General features: G+C 46.3%; 6 protein-coding genes across 6 annotated transcripts; 1 reads left to right on the forward strand and 5 right to left on the reverse strand.

Annotated features, from left to right (window-relative positions):
* Window positions 1-2,165: 2,165 nt before the first annotated feature.
* On the reverse strand, window positions 2,166-2,831 carry BJ212DRAFT_1261616 (uncharacterized protein; the record flags this gene model as incomplete). The annotated part of the gene is made up of 2 exons (XM_041330190.1): window positions 2,166-2,663; window positions 2,727-2,831. Coding segments are annotated over 2 exons (603 nt in total), but the record flags the coding sequence as incomplete, so codon positions are not given.
* A 2,747-nt stretch (window positions 2,832-5,578) lies between these two features.
* Window positions 5,579-7,309, reverse strand: BJ212DRAFT_548791 (uncharacterized protein). The gene is made up of 3 exons (XM_041343471.1): window positions 7,247-7,309; window positions 6,578-7,188; window positions 5,579-6,521 (listed from the first exon to the last, which is right to left on the reverse strand). Exons 2-3 carry the CDS (start codon window positions 6,872-6,874, stop codon window positions 5,670-5,672), a joined length of 1,149 nt encoding a protein of 382 aa, XP_041198545.1. The 5' UTR covers window positions 6,875-7,188; window positions 7,247-7,309; the 3' UTR covers window positions 5,579-5,669.
* A 2,898-nt stretch (window positions 7,310-10,207) lies between these two features.
* Window positions 10,208-11,256, reverse strand: BJ212DRAFT_1260422 (uncharacterized protein; the record flags this gene model as incomplete). The annotated part of the gene is made up of 5 exons (XM_041330108.1): window positions 10,208-10,298; window positions 10,349-10,577; window positions 10,625-10,839; window positions 10,886-11,097; window positions 11,149-11,256. 5 exons carry the CDS (start codon window positions 11,254-11,256, stop codon window positions 10,208-10,210), a joined length of 855 nt encoding a protein of 284 aa, XP_041198546.1.
* Window positions 11,257-12,698: 1,442 nt separating this feature from the next.
* BJ212DRAFT_1322661 (uncharacterized protein) lies at window positions 12,699-14,044 on the reverse strand (the record flags this gene model as incomplete). Its single annotated transcript, XM_041334473.1, has 6 exons — window positions 12,699-12,928; window positions 12,982-13,051; window positions 13,107-13,335; window positions 13,383-13,597; window positions 13,671-13,879; window positions 13,934-14,044. 6 exons carry the CDS (start codon window positions 14,042-14,044, stop codon window positions 12,893-12,895), a joined length of 870 nt encoding a protein of 289 aa, XP_041198547.1. The 3' UTR covers window positions 12,699-12,892.
* Window positions 14,045-14,703: 659 nt separating this feature from the next.
* BJ212DRAFT_549111 (uncharacterized protein) lies at window positions 14,704-15,632 on the reverse strand. Its single transcript, XM_041343473.1, has 4 exons — window positions 15,560-15,632; window positions 15,259-15,501; window positions 15,113-15,209; window positions 14,704-15,059 (listed from the first exon to the last, which is right to left on the reverse strand). The coding sequence occupies exons 2-4, from the start codon at window positions 15,439-15,441 to the stop codon at window positions 14,893-14,895; spliced, it is 447 nt and encodes a 148-aa protein (XP_041198548.1). The 5' UTR covers window positions 15,442-15,501; window positions 15,560-15,632; the 3' UTR covers window positions 14,704-14,892.
* Window positions 15,633-17,079: 1,447 nt separating this feature from the next.
* On the forward strand, window positions 17,080-18,042 carry BJ212DRAFT_1444490 (HIT-like domain-containing protein; the record flags this gene model as incomplete). The annotated part of the gene is made up of 4 exons (XM_041337967.1): window positions 17,080-17,447; window positions 17,515-17,668; window positions 17,689-17,723; window positions 17,766-18,042. 4 exons carry the CDS (start codon window positions 17,080-17,082, stop codon window positions 18,040-18,042), a joined length of 834 nt encoding a protein of 277 aa, XP_041198549.1.
* Window positions 18,043-18,477: the final 435 nt, after the last annotated feature.

The following is an 18,477-nucleotide window of genomic DNA, read 5'->3' on the forward strand; positions in this document are numbered from 1 at the left end:
TAATCCTTTCTTCATATGATCACTTCTTTCGGCTTCGGTCAACCGGTCTACCTCCATAGCATTCGGATCATGCCGGTCAACAGACGGTCTAGGCATGTATCGCCGTCCCATTGGTTTGGTAATAGTGCAGTGGTTATGCTGAAATACGGCTCCTCTTTGCCAGTTGCTATTGAGTCTAATAGCTGCGGCGACATACTTGTCAAAATCTGTGGGAATGGTTTCCATCTGGAAAATGGAGTTGACAATCCCCTTCTTCAATCCATCATTGAAAAACATGATTAAAACAGCATCTTGCTTTACAGAGGCTTGGGCAGCAAGGGTTTTGAAACTAGCAACATAGGAAGTGAGGTCGTTCGTTTGTTTCAAAATTTGGAGTTTATTCATGGCTGTTCTGATGGCATCAGCCAGTACGAAAGCTTCTTTGAATTTGGTTTCGAAATTCACAAAAGTTCCATAAGACTTGGAGGCGGAGTTATTGACTTCAGTGTAAAAGGTAAGTGCCCAACCCATGGCACTATCTTCAGTCATGTATGCAAGGGCGGTGATGACTTTCTTCTCGTCAGTGTTATAGATTGTAGCGTTAAGCGCAAAGTACACTTTAACCGCATACAACCATTGCAAAGCCTGCTGAGGGCTCCCATCATAGGTAGAGGGGGCTCTGGCTTTAAGTTCTGGGGTGTTGGTGGTGGTGGACATCCTGATCGTTCTGGTCTAGTGATGTTTCTGTTTTTGCAGGGGATGTCTGGTCTCTCTCTGCCCTAGTTCTGTTTTCAAGGGTCTAGGACCTCTTCAATGGAGAGAGTCATTAGATGACTTTAATCTTTTGTTATAGACTAGGATAGTCATAACAACAGTAGCTCAATAAGAGCGGCAACTGAAGTTATATCAAGACCTTGCAAATGCAAGGGTCATAAGACAGGCCAAAGAGAGTGTCTATGGCTTGAATATCGGTCAATACAACTTAGGATTGGAGGTCCTAAGCAAGAGATGTTTCTGGTGAAAACCTAGTAGATTAAAGTGAAGATCTACTGAGTACATGACCAAGTATATATAGTAAGTAAGTGCTTTAGGGCAAGCACAATGAGTCAGAGATAAGGACGAGTCAGAGATAAGGATGAGTCAGAGATAAGGGTGAGTCATCTAATGACAGCGATAGCAATCATGATGTAATACAGTGAAGGAGGAGATGAGTCATCTAACGACAGCAATAGCGATCACGATGTAATACAAGTAAGCAGGAAAATGAATAGGGGGCAAGTGTAACTGTAACAGTTGCTTGTGTCAGCAGAGAGGGTTTTCATGATGATGAATGTTGAGAAAGTTCAACATTTGGCTTTGTTTATATCATGGTGACCCTTTTACATGTCACATGACATTATAGGACATACTAAATAACATAACTGATGTCTATTGATAGGATTTTGATATTTAAAAATATCAGCAACAAAACCATTGCAATGCATACCATGTAGTAAATTGCTTATATCCTTTTAAGGATATGTTTTCACATCTCCAATGTAGTACACCTATTGTAGCCTGGATATAGGGCTACAATATTGCTCTCATTCACATTTTCATAGCTGCCATCCCTGTGATGATATAGCCAAAGTAATCAATCTCACACAAACATTGCAATGGTTTTGTTGCTTACTGTATTATCCAAAAGGCTGAACAATGGAGAGTCCAAATAATCCAAGGAAAGAAGGCACATATCTTGGAGTTTATTTGACTCTGACACAGAATGACCTGAATGCTAACTTAGCATGCAGCCAACTGCTACCAGTATGTGCCACTATTGCTGCCACATTGACCCTACAAGGACTCCATTGTGCAGGTAGTTCTTTCCTCATTCGATTCTTAGGTCTGTACAGTCAGTGATCAAGAACAAGTCTGGCTTCTTGGCAATAAAGAAAAATCTTTACAAAGGTAACTAAAGAATGTTACCACAGACAACCTGCAAGAATATTTGGGGGATACTTTATTGCAGCTTAACATGCAAGCAGAACTGTTTTCATCCCTACTGTAGAGCTACAACACTAGGTTCATCACAGGTCACAGCCCTTGATGAATCGAATCTATTTGGTGTGACCATCACATGAATTTTGGCGGGATGAAGCTAATTTGTGACATTCGGAAAAAAACATAGGAAAAACATAGGTTGTGCACTAATGGGACCAAAAATCATTATACATCGAATTTGTGATGCATCTACACTTTCCACACCCATAATCAACCTTCAGAACACTGTTCAAGCTACCTTCCACATCTTCAGCAGCAATGTCACCCACATCATAGATTTCAGAGTGGTTTGCACATGAAAGTCCACCATCTGCATTGATATGGCAGTCAGAATGGACCTGTTCACCCCCAGAAGCCATATGGTCAAGAAGTGCATCCATTGGCATGTCACTGGCATCAAGATCATGCTTGCTGGCATCATTGAACAGGGATTTGACTCCAATAGCATTAGTACTAGCCTCATCCTCTGACTCAGAATTTGTTGCCTGTTCGACACCATCAGTCTTGTACTGAGCAGTAGCAATCCTCGCCCATCCAGCTGGATCATTCTTCTGAACATCACATAAATATTGCAATGCCTCCCAACTTGTGAGACTCACAAATGAGAGATTGAACTTCTTCCCAGCCTTACACATGAAGAATGCCTTCAAAATAGGATTTAGTTCCATGCATCAAGATTCAACAATGTGAGTAAATGAGAAACAAACCTGCTTTATGAGCTCAGGCTTGTTTATAGCATGATACCCATTTACAACCCACTGCAATGACCAATCATGAAGGGTGCTGATTGTCATGTCAAGTTGGATGAGTGATGCAAAACTGTCATGGGTGAGTCAAGTGAGAGACTCGTTGACTATATCAGCATGCTGCGTCTGTTTGACAGCGAGTTTGAATGGACATTGAATACCAACATCACATGGCTGACCAACACCAGTGCAGCCCCCAGGGATGAAGCAGTATTTGATCCAAGGGTAGGTCATATCCAACCACATGCAAAATTGAATTGATCTGTGCATGCTCCACACATCAAGGTGCAAAACACACTCCTGGTCAGCCAGTGCATCAAGTAACACTTTCTGCTCTTCCCAGTAAGGCACCAGAATGTCATTAACATACTTGCACATGAGGGGAAATGTTGACCAGTAGGTGTGCGTGCTTGAGTATGAGATTTTGAACTTGAGTTCCATTGCTTCCTTATATTGTGGAGTTGACTTTGAAGGAAGGGAGCAAGAAGTTTTCCCCTCATAGATCAATTGCAAGGGGAGGGCATGACCTCTGGCCAATATTCCATTGACAATGGTAAAAGCTTGTTTTTCTTCCTGCCCAATTACAGAGACTTGCTTTGAGCCAGTTGTTTCGAAAGTTGAGGTGTTTGATGGTTGATAGATGATATTTGTTTGGTCAATATTGACAATGAATGCAGCATTGAAGATTGCGCAGTCATGAATTGTGAGTGACAGATGGAGGAACTGGTCGAGGAGAATCTGATCAACATTGGGTGGTGTTTTTTGTGTGGCATGTGTTGCCCTGTGGAAGCTCCAACTGAGGTGTTCATAAAGAAACTCCTTCACCCAATTCTCAGTACAGCGGAAGCGAGAACCATCCTTGGCAACAGGCTCAAAAATTTCGGGAATGGAGCATTGCAGGTGTGCAAGGATGATACCATGGCAGTGGAGAGTGTCCAATGCAACACCAACTTGACAGAGAGACTGAAGGTCATTCATGATCAATTTGACCACATTGGGATAGGAGGATAGAATGTGTTTCCATGTGTTTTGGTACATGGGTAGGCTGCATCGTTGAACACGAGCAAGAGTCGCTGCACTCCAAACAGCTTTGTCACCTGAGTGGTCAATCCACATTCCAACTACCTGTGGAGTCATGTCTGGAATTGTGTTAAGTCCCTCTGCTGAAGATCCTGCACAATCTCTATGGGAGATATGCCAATCCCTACTTGAACAGCAGCTTCAGCAATAGTAGCCCATAACAAGGGGTTTTGCCAGTTGACATGAACCACAAGAGTTTCTTCATGCTTCTGTTTGTGTCCTTCATGTGCCCTTGCATCTCTTTGAATCTCACAGTATGGGCGAGACACTTCTGCAAACCATCATTAGCACTATGTGAGGCGAATCCTGAAGCAAGTTGTCACAATCACGAAGCAGCGGCATGTCATATGGTTGCAAGCGGCAAAGCATCCGCAGGCAAATCTATTTGGGTGTGGTCACAGGTCACATGGACATTCGAACCAGTGACACTGAGTATGACATAATCACATGCTGCATGTGACGAACCTAGTGTCGTAGCTCTACAGTATTTTGCGCTCAGTACATATTTTGAAAAAGAGTTTCATCGCTGACATACCCGAACCCCTCATTTGCGTCACAACCCTTTCCCAGGTGATGGAGAACAACAGTACTGAGTCGACGTGGTACCGTCACTCAAGACGCAACTTTTGGAGTACGTAATAACCGCGTCCGGGCACGGGAAACCCCCGCACAGCCCCAAAACACATGCTTCAGCGTCAGTGGTCTCAGAGTCGAGCATGACTCGTGCACTAAGAGGACCAACAGCCATAAATGCCAGGAGAATAATCGCCAAGAGAGTCATCTAGACCCTCATCAGTAGGATCTATAGGTTGGAAAGATGAGCCTTACAGTCGAAAAGTGCGAGATCTTTAAGCTGAGTGCGGGTTTGTTATTTTGTTGGTTGTTCGTCAGTTCTGTGCTCATGCATTTTATAGCTGCTGCTACTGATTAAAATATTAATTTAATCCCCAAGTTCGAAGACAGCAATCACGCTAAGCAGTCTCCCTCAGGCAGATTTAATAGAAGCAAGACAGTCATTTCATATAAATTATTCCACATGTGGGATCTCTTGATCTCAACATATTTACACAAGAGTTGAGGCTAAATCAAGAGCCAGCCGAGTGTCAGTAAGTCTTGATGGAATGATAAACATATACACCCTGACGTCCCTACATTTTCGGGGACGAATGCCGCAGTGTAACTACCTGCAGCCGGTCACCATCTTTTGGAGATTAGAGAACAGTGGCAGCAGAATTTTGATCCCAGCGATCGTCGCACCCCTCGTTCAATCAGCGCGGCCTACTAGTACTTCCTCCCGTTGCCTTTGAGCCAAACTTTCTGCAATGAGTCAAATTGCTGTAATGCATGTCCTGAAGCCAACGGTGGGTGTTTTTATAATTGTATCTATTACTCGCTATGGTGTATCAATCAATAGTTTGCTTGATAAATTATTTTTTATCTTATTCGTGCGTTGAGTAGCCTTAGTGCGACTATGACACCCACAGCAGCCAAAGAAATCTTTGTGTTTTATACCAACGTTCCCCAAGTTATCCAAGTCGGCGAGGAATGCTGCAAAAAGAGGTTCAGAACACATAGCCTCAACGAATGTATCACTGGCATGGACAACCAAATCGGATGGTGCATCCCATATAGGCCTATATTCTTTCCCATAGATAGAAACAGACATTCTCCCCTCACGCCGACTTCAGAGAATGGCCACACAAGATCCATGATTTGATAGCTCAGCGTTCTGACACTGCACTTATGGCGTGATGTATATTCAACATATGGGGATATTGATGCATAAAACTACACAGCAGGTATAAATGGAAGTGACCTGTAACTCTAGCAGCCCCAGGTCTCCCTTCTCCATGCGCCAATCCACGCCATGACAAAATACAAACACCCTGCAGGTAATATGCAGACCTTTGCAACGATACCCCAATCCCACCGGCGCCCAACCAATTTGCGTGTCTCCTCGCTCTTAAGTTTCACATGGGGCCGTAGACGATCAGGGACTGCCGATGCGCGAGTGCTTGTATCTGATGGGAGAAGGTTGCTTGTCACCCATATTTGAATGCTGCGAGAAATGCACGTCGTCGTCCCTATAACAGCCCAGCATACATCCGGACGTATTGTGGTCCAACGCAGCAGTGTGCCATCCAAGATATTTAGTGTATAGGATGCGACATCGACATTAAAACCTAGTCCGCCAAGGATGTCAAGTGTAAAGTGGGTCGCAGGCCAACAAATGGCCTGCAAAGCGAGAAGGCGTATAAGCGTGGATAAAGGGGCGTAGTAGGCACGCCACCGGTGAAGGAGTCCGGTTGTTAACTGGAGGCATTGGTGCGCTGTCAGTAATGCCTGTAGATGAGAAATATCAACTGGGAGATTAACCATCCCAAAAAGCCAAAACCTTACCCAAAGCACAGCCAGGAGATAATCAGCTCTGTCCGGCAGGGCGATACGACCCCAACTATCATGCTCTTGATTTATTCGAGAGCATGATCCGGGAGCGAAGTGTTCTGAGTCCAGACCTGGAGGTTTCCACACACACCAGGCATTTATTAGCGCGCCTAATGAAGCAGGGACAACAGACAAGAGGCGCGATACATCGAAAAGTAGAGTTGTCAGAGTGCTTGGTGGAACTAATGGACCTGAGGCAGGTAGGATACGCGTCGTCGGAAGATGTCGCGGCTGCAAACACATGTCCAAGTAAGAAAGGTATGAGATATATACCGATAAATCCTCACAGGTTCGTCAGCCTCGGTTTCAGTTTCACCAGCACCTAATTGTCCTGGAGCAGTCGTTATCTGCTCTGACTTGGGCCTCCGCCAGCCAAGGCCCACGCTTAGGAATGCATGAAACCCACTCGCTCGCGAATCCTTCGCTGATCGTGTATTTGCGTGACGGTGTATGTCTTGACTGCTTCGAGTGCGTCTGGCAGCATATATAACATTGGTTGTATCTTCATCATCGTCTGCACTCAGTTCCTGGTTACGATTCTCGGAGAGCAAGTCGCGTTCCCGTGGACGATGGTGATTGCGCATAGAAGGTATCGATGCAGCAGAGACGACAGAACTTTGTGAAGATTTCTGTGGTGATGACGGCAGTGTAGACACTACAGAAGAACTTGTCTTGGAAGAGTGTGCGCCAGTGTCTGCGGGGGTAAGCAAGTCGCACGAACTTATGTATGGTAGTTTGCAGCACGATGTAGTTCGCGACGAAGATAAGGGCGAGGAAGACGAATGGGAATACGAAGATGAGTTTAGTCCAGGTGTGCCAGAAGCCGGTGTGAGCTTCAAGGTATGCGACCGTCGTCTTGAGCGAGCCTTGCTTATTGCGACACTCGACGTGGTCGATGCTAGCATCATCACGTTCAATGGTCAGCTCAAATGCTGCTGATAAGAAGTGAAACTCACAACAAAATCCAGGCTATATATGAATCACACTTCTTGACGTCGACGTTAACTTCAAGACAGATTTTGTTCCTGAGATTGCTATATTAGGTATGCTGTCGGCAAATGCCGTGTAAGTTCAGCGAGCGCTTATATCTACTCTCTCGCGTCAATGTCTTGAGACTCAGCTATTATGCTGTGGTCCCCTGGACCCGCTCTTCTGCAGCTTTCTGTAACTGTCGCGTGTGAGATTCAGAAGAGCTGGAAGACTAACACAGAGAACCGAAACAGACTCAGGTGCTGAAGAACAACAACAAGCAGCGGCGCCCTATATATAGATTTGAGGGGTCTCCCGATGTCAGACTTCATGCCAAGCTCAATTTGTGACCCCAAAGCTCACAGGTAAGGTCACGAGTAACGTACCTGAGGCCGCGTACATGACGATCCCTCTAGTATCATATGGAACGAGACTTAGATTGGATCCGTCTGCGTGCTGGGCTAACTTGTGGGAGAAAGCATCTGGTAAGTATGTCTAGCATGAAGGTTGATGCCCCGTCGATCACTTAGTTCCTGGACAGCTCAGGCTTATCCCCTCAATGTGGTTCATGTTTTTGCCGTTCCAAACAAGTAGAGTTGAGTAAGGGTGGACCCGCGGGTCGCTGGAGCCACACCGCACCCGCTACGGTACGGGTGTACACCGACCCGCCAATTCTACGGGTATGAACGGTGTTTGTGGTATACCGCGGTTTTTTCACAGACCCGCGGGTCGCATAGTATTTTTGAGTCCTGGAGACGGCGAATACCTCTGATTCTCATCTACATTTTTGTGCTGCGCAGGGGAAGAAGTGGCAAACATGACCATTCACATTCTGAATAGCAGCATGATCGGTATCAAAAATCCATAGACAGGTGAACGCTAATTCTTGAGTCTTCTGTATTGAATTGGTAAGGCACTGATATATTATAGTAGTATCAGCAGAAGGCTTACGAAGTTCCGCATCCAGGTCCTCTTCGTTGTCGGACTCCGTCGCCGTGTCAATGGCATTGACATCGATCACCGATGGCTCGGGCAATGATGACGGTGATATCGAAGCCTATCGAAGACGATTTTGACGAGTATGATTGGATAGAAGACTCGTCAGTCTTCTTCAAGCAGCGCATAATCCACTGGAACATCAGCATAACCAGTGCAGTCGATCGTCACTCTGAATCGACATTGCTACATGATGAACCTGCGGTCGAAGCTTCGACAGTATGGGTGGATGTAGATTTGATGTTCTTGGAACGAGTGACACGGTGACAGCTCTGACTCGGGAGGTCCTTAAAATTTTGACCCTCGCACCTCGGACAAGCTGAGGGCTCTACATCCGTCCAACACCGCAAACTGCCACGGGTAGGCATGGTGTAGGGGCGGGTGTCCATAATCTACACCGTACCCGTACCCGCCGTACCCGTCAGCAATACACCGCGGTTTTACCCGTACCCGTGCTCTACCCTACAAACAAGTTCTGGCATTTCATGCACTCGTCGACTCTTAATCAATCTTTACGCAACGTGTGAAGCTCTTATAGGGGTTGCATGGATTTCATTACGTTCTCGCGGAACATCATGAACACATGTCAACAGTCCTCAGTGATCTGACCTTGAATCACTCATGATCCGGATGCTTAGCTGAACTTTGTATGTTAGAGAATTATTTTTTCTCTTTCTCCGCTGCCAATATTGGTGGTACACGTTCTGTTGATGTCCTCATCTCGTCAACCCTGATTACATTTCATATTTTGCCAATTCATGCTCATATATTTAACATCAATGAATTCTATATGAAATTTCCGATCAAGAACAATCAAGGCCCGATCCCGTTAATGAACGCTGACGATTCCATGGTCCGCTTACGCACCTTCGTGTACATTGTATGTTCGGAGTGCGTTTTCCCCGGTACTGTTTTTGGCCCCCGTCACCAAACACAGTAAAATTTCTGCGACACATCAGCTGGGAAATCCTCTAGCGAGGTCCCCCATCTGTTAAACTCCCAGCGCAACAGCCATACCGCTGAGGGCAGGATATGTAAAGCGAGATCAATCCTTGCGTGTTAATCATGTTTAGTACAGAGCCTCACCACGGGCCAATCTTTTTCCCCGCAGGGACCTGCTACCTGTCCTCTATCACCGGCCAGGACGAACTCCGAGTGCCGAATTTGCTAGCCGCCATTCGCGTTATTATCTCATTGACTGTTTGTTTTCTTTTGACAAAAAATTCCGCATATTATTCTCTTAACCACAGTGCACAATATTCAGAACTAACCGGACCTCAGTCCGATCTGCTACATCCTGGATGAAAGTCAGTATACTGGACTTCCTCGTAAAAATGGGAGAATGTAATCGTCGTGTAAAGTCTGAGATCTTTAACATTTGTTGGACTTGCATGCATGGTTAGTGCCACTGAGTTATGTGCACGGCTGCGAAGAAGTGTGGAATTTGAACTTTGCCGCCCTTAAGTGATCGCCCTAACATTGTAATTAAGTATCGTCAAGTGATTCATATGCATCTGGACTATCAGCATCACAAGTCGGATCTTTAGGTTAGTGGCATCACTGGGATAAAAGTTCTATACCCCTGTTATCAGACTCTGGGTAAAAGGACTGTGCGATCATTATCTGGCATGTGCACCAAGGTACGTCAGAGCTTTGCCTGCGACTCCGAGTCAGTTTAAATGTTGTCCCCGGCTCTTCATTTGATAACGTGTGCATTCCAAGGTATTCTGTACAGTCCGAATGAAAGTTACAATGCTTGTTGGTGTTACAGATATGATGCAAACTCATCATCAATCCCAGCATAAACACATTTGTACTATGGGAAGCGAGTTGTTTGGGTATTGCTGTCAATGATCATTTACTGGGAGTACATGCTTGGAGTCTTCACTCTTCCTCAGAGTCACTGGAATCTGTATCTTCCTGTTCAAGGAGTTGTTAAATACTGAGATTGACTAGTAAGACATGATACTCGCGTTGATGTACACCGGCACCTCTTGACCATCCTCATCGAGAGGCGCCCACGGGAGAGGAGGGGAAACCCATCTAATACCCTGCTCAGCTAACCAACATGTCAGCCTAATGGTTGCACTCACAATTGTTCGCCTGTGCGTTCAGGGGATGGTGTCGCCCGCCTATTGCGGCGATGCCTGACATGCCGCAGTTCATACAAAGGAGTGAAACAATGCTCCGTCTTGCATCCGTTGCGTGCCAATCCAGCTTGTGAGTCACTCCACCATTTCATCTCAGCCATCGCACCGGCAGTGCCAACGGGCGCTACAACTGGGGCGGAAGCTAGAAGAGCAATGCTGATATTTTCTCCGCCTGTATCTAAATGAGTATATTAGTTTCAGACGGCATGACGCACTGACTTTTATCTGAGAGATACATGGAGAAGGCAGGACAATAAAAGACCTTGGTAACAAGATGCATTGACTGAAGGAGCTCAATGTTCGAGAGCTTTCCAAGGACGTCTGAAGTAATGTTTTTTATGCGAGGTTTATTCATGAGCAAGACAGCGCCAGTAGTTCCTTTTTTGACCTGCCACGTTCCTTTGATACTAGCTTCGGCAATCCCAGGCACACCTCTGGTGGATTCAAGCCGATATCAGGACAGATGATTTGGTGACTCACGCGTGCGATTCGACCTTCAATTCGATTCTTTTGACGTTTTTCGACCAAGTAGTGAATTCAGACTCTTCCGGACAGTCTTTGGGATAATGCTCGTCAGACTTGGGGTCGATACCTGCACGGAGGAGAAGCGGCTGGAATTCGTTGGAGTAGATGGAACCTTTGGGGAAAAAATTGCCCGTATCTTTGTCGATTAATCCGTATGACCCAACCTGCTCGATATCAGCATACAACTAAAGACGATGTGAGCCACTGATTAGACGCACTGGAATCTCTGAGGGTGGGTCCCAGTTGGGATACTTCCCGGTTCGATCGAAGATAAGCTCGATGAACTTGCGTTGCGCATTCGACTCATGGGTGAGCCAGGTCCACATCTTTGGTGAGTATATGGTTTGCCAGTGAGTGACGATCTCGAGGTTTTAAAGGATGTAAAGGCCAGGGCAGTGTGCTGCTGTGTGCTGCTGTGACAGGCGCCAAAAACTCCGATGGTATACCGCGACGTGAGAGCATTCTGAAAAAAGGACACAATGTTATTCTAGTCGTCACGACGTGGATCCGTTCAAACAAACACAGAGATACGGTTCATGATCATCGATCAGTTATGAACGCCTGGGTTGCTCGAATCTGTTATTACAATGGGCAGTGGTTACATGCCTTGGTTGAAAGTTTGGGTCTTTCATCCCGGCGCCTGCTGCGGACCGCAGTGTAGCGGCCATGCTTACTATCAGCCACAGGTCCACAAGCATCTGCGCAGAGCAGTTTAAAACTCCGACAGAATAACAAGGCCCTCTTCAAGAGTCTTCAAGCTCTCTAAAGTTATGGTACTAGTCCCTGACTCCCACATGTTAGTGGACTTTGCCAATTCCTTATGTCTCATTTTTCACTACCGCTTCCACTTTAACTACTTATCCCTCCTGTATAGTTCTTGTGTAATGCAACCTCAATCAAGCTAGGCAACCACTCCTCGCTTGATTTCTTGCCTATTCACGTCAATCTTCTCGATTTTGTGAGATAAATCCAGCCAAGCTAGTTATCGGCTTTCAAGTTACTGGTGCTTTCCATTGTCTGACGAGAGGCTCTTATCTAGTTAATGTGATTTCTCAATCCTCGACTCACCGACTAATCAATATCACTAGGAAGCGATCTAGACTTTACACAACACTGATTCATCGTTGTTGACTGTATATTTCCTCGTCATCTTACGATCCATATTCAAGTGGTCATGCAGGAGCCCTGGCGTCCTCGTAGCTATTCTGACCCATCTCTCAGCAACCTTGCCATCAGCCTTCGAGACAGATTCCAGCAGTGGGGCGTCCTGTTTGACATGGATGGCTCCATCGAGCTACCGCACTCTGATCAATCCGTGCTTCTCGACAATATTTCCATCAACTTTAGTCAAATTTCTTATCCTGCCGTATATTCCGTCTACTTACTAGTGGTCTTTCGTTCCCACTTCGCCGTGACTTCTCGTACGCATCACCCAGCAGCTCATGCTTGTTGCTTTTTCCATGATCGTAAGTTCCAAGATGAACATGAATAATGGCGTGGGGTATACATGAGCCTTGTCACATTGACAATAAGTGATTGCACAAAACGTTGTTCCGTGCACACTTTGTTATCCGTGTTGACAATTATGGACTTCCCCCTTATATGCACGCTGTCGTTCAGTCGTGGTCTGCGCTCGGAGAGCCTACATGTAAGAGCTCGGGTATGTTACGCATTAAAACTCGACCCTGCCCTCGCTCGTTGACAACTAGAACATGGTCGTCGGTGATCAGATTTTTGCCCGAACTGCCTTGTGCTTTCCCCTTCTTGGCTCATTGTACAAATTAGATAGATACTGCTGACCCATATGATTTTCTTTCTTGTTGCAAAAACTACGTAGGGTATAGAGTGGCATCGAAAGCGTATCGTACAGGCAATACGAAAGTCATAATGTTACAACATGATACAAGCTCATCGTGTATCTCGCCACAGGCGCTGCCAATGTTCGCTACTGTGGATGTAGCCTTATTCCGGCTCAGAGTCGCTGGAATCCGTATTATCCTGTAGAAGAACTCGTCAACTATGGAAGTTGGCCAGTTAGATGTGATACCCACGTTGATATATACCGGCACCTCTGTGCCGTCCTCACGGAGAGGCGCCCACGGGACGGGAGGGGCTATCCATCTTGCACGCTCCTCGATTAGCCAATATCCATCATAGTAGTAATGAGTACACTCACAACATTTCACCTGTGCGTACTGGGGATGGCGACGATCGCCTGTTACGAGGGTGCCTGACATGCAAAAGTTCATATAAAGGGGTGAAGCAATGCTCTGTCTTGCATCCGTTGCGTGTTAATCCAGATTGCGTGTCACTCCACCATCTCGTAGTAGCCATGGCATTAACGGTGTCCACAGGCGCCACAAGAGGCGCGGAACCTAGAAGAGCTATGGAGAAACTTTCACCGCCTTACCCTGGATGAGTATATTTGTTTTTGATAGGATAGCAGACTCACTTGTATCTGAGAGGTACATGGAGAAGGCAGGGCAATAGAAGGCTTTGGTAACGAGATGCATGGATTGAAGGAGCTGAATACGAGCGAGCTTCCCCAGGGCGTCCGAAGTAATGCGTTTTATGCGAGGGTTACTCATGAGCAAGACAGCGCCAGTGGTGCCTTTCTTAACTTGCCATGTCCCTTTGATTGCAGCTGTGGCAATTTCAGGAACACCCCTGGTAGAACCAATGGAATGCGATATTAGGAGATGATCGAAAAGGACTGAAAGCTAAGGACCCGCCGACTCACGCTTGAGAATCGACATTCGATTCGATTCGTTTCACGTTTTTGGACCAAGTCGTGAATTCAGATTCCTCTGGACATTCTTCGGGAAGATGCTCGCCAGACTCAAAGTTGATACCTGCATCGATAAGATAATGTTTGAAGTCATCTGAGTATATGGAGCCTTGGGTAATCAGATTGCCCGTGGCTTTGTCAATCCTTCCGTACGATCCAACCTGCTCAACATGAACATCCAATGAAGGGCGATGTGGGCCACTGTTAACACGCACTGGGATCTCCGAGGGCGGGTCCCAGTTGGGATACTTTCCAGTTCGATCGAATATAAGTTCGATAAACTTGCATTGCGCATGCGAATTCGGCTGGGTGTCCCAGGACCACATAATGTGTATGATGGATAATTGATGGGTAATAGGTATATCAAACAAACACCAAACTCTTGAGGTTATACGGGGCAACTAGAAAGTGGCAGTGTTGGTGCTGTGTAACAGGCCAGCGTCAAAACTCGCATCTTCCCGTGAGATCCAAGGCTTGCCGAGGTTCTATCATGAGCTTGACCAATCCATCAAAAGCAATCAGTTTCTTTGTTACAATAAGCGATGACATGCCTTGGTAGAGTTTAACATTGAGTGTCTCAATGGGCAGTGCGGCTGTGGCAGCGCCTTCAGGCTGCTGCGCTATCATAGGACAAGGGATTGAGGATATGCCAGTGCACGCCCTACTCGTTACACATTTCCGCGGGACTGCGCGTTTGGAAGCCCGGCCAAAATATTGGAACTCTGGTCATTGCCTCATTAGAGCTTCGAGCCTCCATGGGTCGCCCCGTCAATCCTGTATGTGTTTGCTTGTGTAATCGAGTGGCAGTCCCTGCCCAATCAAACAACGTTTATCGTTCGACGTCGAGCGCCTCGAAGCTGGTGTTTTGATTATGAGTCCAACTAATTACTTGGGCCCATTCTTTGAGCCACTTCATAATCGATGACTATTGCCCTCCGACTGTTGTTTCCCAACTTCATCGTCGCCGTCTTTTGCTTGCAACGTTCTGTATCCTCTGGAATCTGATCAAGATCTAAGATTTGGCTAATTTGCGGGGGTTCGTCATTTTGAGATTGAAGTAGCTTTCCCGAGTCGCGACATCAGCTCCGTGTCCGATGCGAATTGATCATATTCATGTACAATTGACAATAACGAACATAGCACACTGTCTGCTTACTTATCTCGAAAGGAATGATCAGCCAGGGAACATTACAAAGGTGTATGAAACCGACTGTATCGAGTGCTTTTTAAGGACTACGCACCAGGCGAAGAGAGGAGGCAGCCACGCCCAGGACAAGACCTCTACCGTGGTCAAGCATTGAACCCACCACACTCCGGAAGCACAACATGCGTTCAGAATTGCTATGAAGTGTCACTAGTAATTTACATCTCAGCGCGAGGATGTAACTGCTCACCTAACATTGGAAAAATGATAGAGACGGTGAGGGATATACCCGGCCAGCTGATAGATACAGGTGTACAACACAATCGAAAGCGCGACGCTGTCAAGACCTGCAATTGTGTGAATGTCGATATGTACAAGGCCAGTTTCGCCACCAACATCTTTAACCCATGTTCGATCACAGGCGTCATATATATTAACTACTGCTAAACCGCACATCAAACAATCGAGCGCATGCGCGAATGACAAGAAGGCGAAAATATAGGAACCACGCAATATGTACCGAAGAAATGATGTCATGGGTGGTTGTGTTGAAACAAAGACCACGGAAGTGGTGAGCATATGTAGTCTCAGCGTTAGATTTCTTCATGTTTTGACTGCAAAGACCACTATCAAGCCAGCCTGCAACGCCACCCACCACATCAGTACGCGGCAATGTCACATCGATATCACCCACCACTATGTTAGTGTTACACAGCTTGTTAATGATTTTCTTCTGTTGTTTCTCCCATTTGTCATCATCTGTGAAAGACAGCCAGTATTGGTCAATAGAGGGTCTCGCTACCGAGATCAAGCAGAGTGCACGAAATAGAAAGGCCTTTTTAGGGAACTCTTTAGAGTCTGGGGCCTTCCACCAGTCTGGTAGCGGTGGCCTACAACCAAAAAGCTACTCAATCGACAACCCGAGAATGATCGTCAAGGCACTTATTGCGTGATAAATAGCTTCGTCCTCCATTTTAACAGGTGAGCTAGATGCGACCTGATATGGCTTGCCGTAAGCTATACAGGTAGGCAAAAGCATACAGTGCTGGCAGTGAGTGAAGCTCGGAGGAATTGTTTTGTAGTACGCACGAGAGTACTTGGTATAAGTATAGGTTGCCCACATGAACCACACCGCTGGGCGGCATCCTGTCAATTGACTTCTGCCTTTACGTTCATGCGGCATGCCATTCCTGGCACTGAAGCGAACACTCCGAGTCGGGGATGAATAAATGGCATGCTCCCGCATGATTATCCCTCTAAAAACGAGCGCTCGCAGAGAGTAGGTTGAATATGGCACATTAATAATGAATATGTTCAAATCAAGCGATAGAAAGTCCGAGTCGATAATATCCGAAGATAGCGACTCCTTCAAGTTAGGCTTCATTATGAAAGTCGTATAAATAAGTTGAAGTTGAGCTGCATAAGGACGCACCTGATAACGATTTGAAATACTGTGGTTGTCGTTCGGTGCCAAATTTTGCAACTTTACGTGAAGGTTTGAATGATGGAGTCATGGACAGTAGACTACGGTTGTTCAATGTGAGGACGAATGAATATCAGTAAGGATTCTATGGCCATTCTTGGTGTTCCTCGGGGCCCAGTGAGGTCGAGCCGGAGCATAATTTGGCTCAGAGGGCTCAATACAGTGAAATTTGAAACTGCACGGCCTCACGATAACCTTGAATTTGGTTTGAGCCTCGTATTAAGTACTCGGGACTATGGGACCTGACGGCTGGAGGAACAACCGTGATCAGAATTAAATTCATGCCGGCAACCGCCGACTTCAGCTCTGCTTCGGCAAGTAAGTTCCGCGATGATCATCGTGATACTAGTAGTAGGTGGTTCAACTAATTTTCACCGGACATGACATACTCACTAGCAGGAGCTCCGTGTCGATCATGATTCATCGTGTCACCGCTGAGGACTCATATACAACTACCCATTACAACGTTCATCCCCGAATTTCTTATATTGAAGAAAATTTCATTGACGTACTAGTTGATCCGGGGATCACCTAACCATTGTACCAACCCAGGCTTTTTTATTCAATGGCGCCTTTAAGCTCAAGGTTAGTACATGTAATACGTTTCTATGACGAGCCCGATAAGTAGTACTGCTGCGCATCCTCATTGTGGCAGGGTAGAACTGTACTACAGTCCAGTGGCATCACTGCGATCTACGTCCAACTGTCCCAGAAGCGTTGGATAGGTTGCACACATGGCAACTGCACCTTCTGTCCCCAATCTTGCCATCTTCCGCCGTTATGCATCCAAACCCAATCCAACGACTCTACCACCATCGATCCTACTCTCTCACTCGGAAACATGTCTGACGGTCTTCGATGCGTTCCCTAAATCCATCTTTCACTTCTTGGTCATACCGCGAATCCAGCCGCCATTGAGCGCACGCCATCTCGCAGACTTGCGTTCTTTGCTTCGATGCGAGAAAAGCACCGCAAAGGAGGTGCTTATGAACCTGAACGAGGAAGCGAATAACGTGAAGAAAATGATTGAGGAAGAGATGATGAAGCTGTATAAATTCAAGTGGGAAATTTGGATGGGGTTTCACCCGATTTCGAGCATGGAGTAAGCATTTGTCTATCCTATCTTATGGATTCATTGAGTTCATCCCATCATTATGGCATCGTTTCAGACACCTCCATTTGCATGTGCTTTCTGCAGACTTGTACTCTCCGAAGATGAAGTTGAAGAAGCACTACAATTCGTTTCATCCTAACCTGGGATTCTTTCTGCATTTGAAGGATGTCCTTTCGTGGTTCGACGCTGTGCCTTCATATTATCAGAGAGTACGTTGCGCGCGGCAAAGGATGCCTTGTTTCGCACTAATGACGGAATTTCGGGGTTTGTTTGGTAGATGATTAAGCTCGACGCCAACCATTATAGGTCGCTCTTAAAGGACGGCGACCTTTGTTGCTGGCAGTGCGACCGTGCCCTGGTGAGCATGCCCAAGTTGAAGGCGCATTTACACGACGAGTTCGATAAGCTGACGGCGAGGGAGAAGGCGAAGTTGGAGAGGAAAAGGAAACGTACCGATATACCCGCTTCATCCGTGCAGCCATCGGCGACTGATGATGAGCGACCCGAGAAGGTTGCTCGTTTAACGCCTAGCTGGGATGATGGTTCCAGCGATCCAACTGTAGGTGATGACCTACCGTCGTAAACAGGTCATCGGTGTTGTCTTTCTTGCAGCTACATCCTTATGACATTTTTAGTTCCATGGTGCATTCGTTGAAGCTAAGTGAAGATGGTCAACCGACTATACCATTGCAAAACATGCGTTGGACGCCAGTAATTCAAGTTGATCATCATCAAAAGGCCTCACCATATGAATCTCGGCGAGGGACCGGAGCTCAGAGCACTACTTGGAGACATCAACTCGAAGTCTTGTATCAAGTGCAATATGGACAAGATTGTGGGCACTCGGCAGGCCTAATGCGTCACAGTTGTAGCTACTGATGGGCTGAGTACGAACTCAGATGGAGGGAAACACAAGCCAGCCTCGACGGCAGGAGGCGCCTACTTGATGCACCGACTAAGGAGTGCGCGAATTCTCTGCCAAGTTTGGAGGTTAGAGAAAGCGGGAGGAGAAAATTTA

The sequence above is a fragment of the Suillus subaureus genome, assembly GCF_016647635.1.
Source record: "Suillus subaureus strain MN1 chromosome Unknown BJ212scaffold_3, whole genome shotgun sequence".
NCBI classification, from domain to species: Eukaryota; Fungi; Basidiomycota; class Agaricomycetes; order Boletales; family Suillaceae; genus Suillus; species Suillus subaureus.

Bases quoted from the DNA above. Each gene is read 5' to 3' on its own strand.
- BJ212DRAFT_549111 (XM_041343473.1), bottom strand. From the start codon at position 15,441: ATGCTCACCACTTCCGTGGTCTTTGTTTCAACACAACCACCCATGACA. The intron at 15,210-15,258 runs GTTGGTGGCGAA...ACACAATTGCAG, and splicing joins ATCGAACATGGGTTAAAGAT to GTCTTGACAGCGTCGCGCTT. The intron at 15,060-15,112 runs GTGAGCAGTTAC...GACACTTCATAG, and splicing joins TATCATTTTTCCAATGTTAG to CAATTCTGAACGCATGTTGT.
- BJ212DRAFT_548791 (XM_041343471.1), bottom strand. From the start codon at position 6,874: ATGCGCAATCACCATCGTCCACGGGAACGCGACTTGCTCTCCGAGAAT. The intron at 6,522-6,577 runs GTGAGGATTTAT...ATGTGTTTGCAG, and splicing joins AAACCGAGGCTGACGAACCT to CCGCGACATCTTCCGACGAC.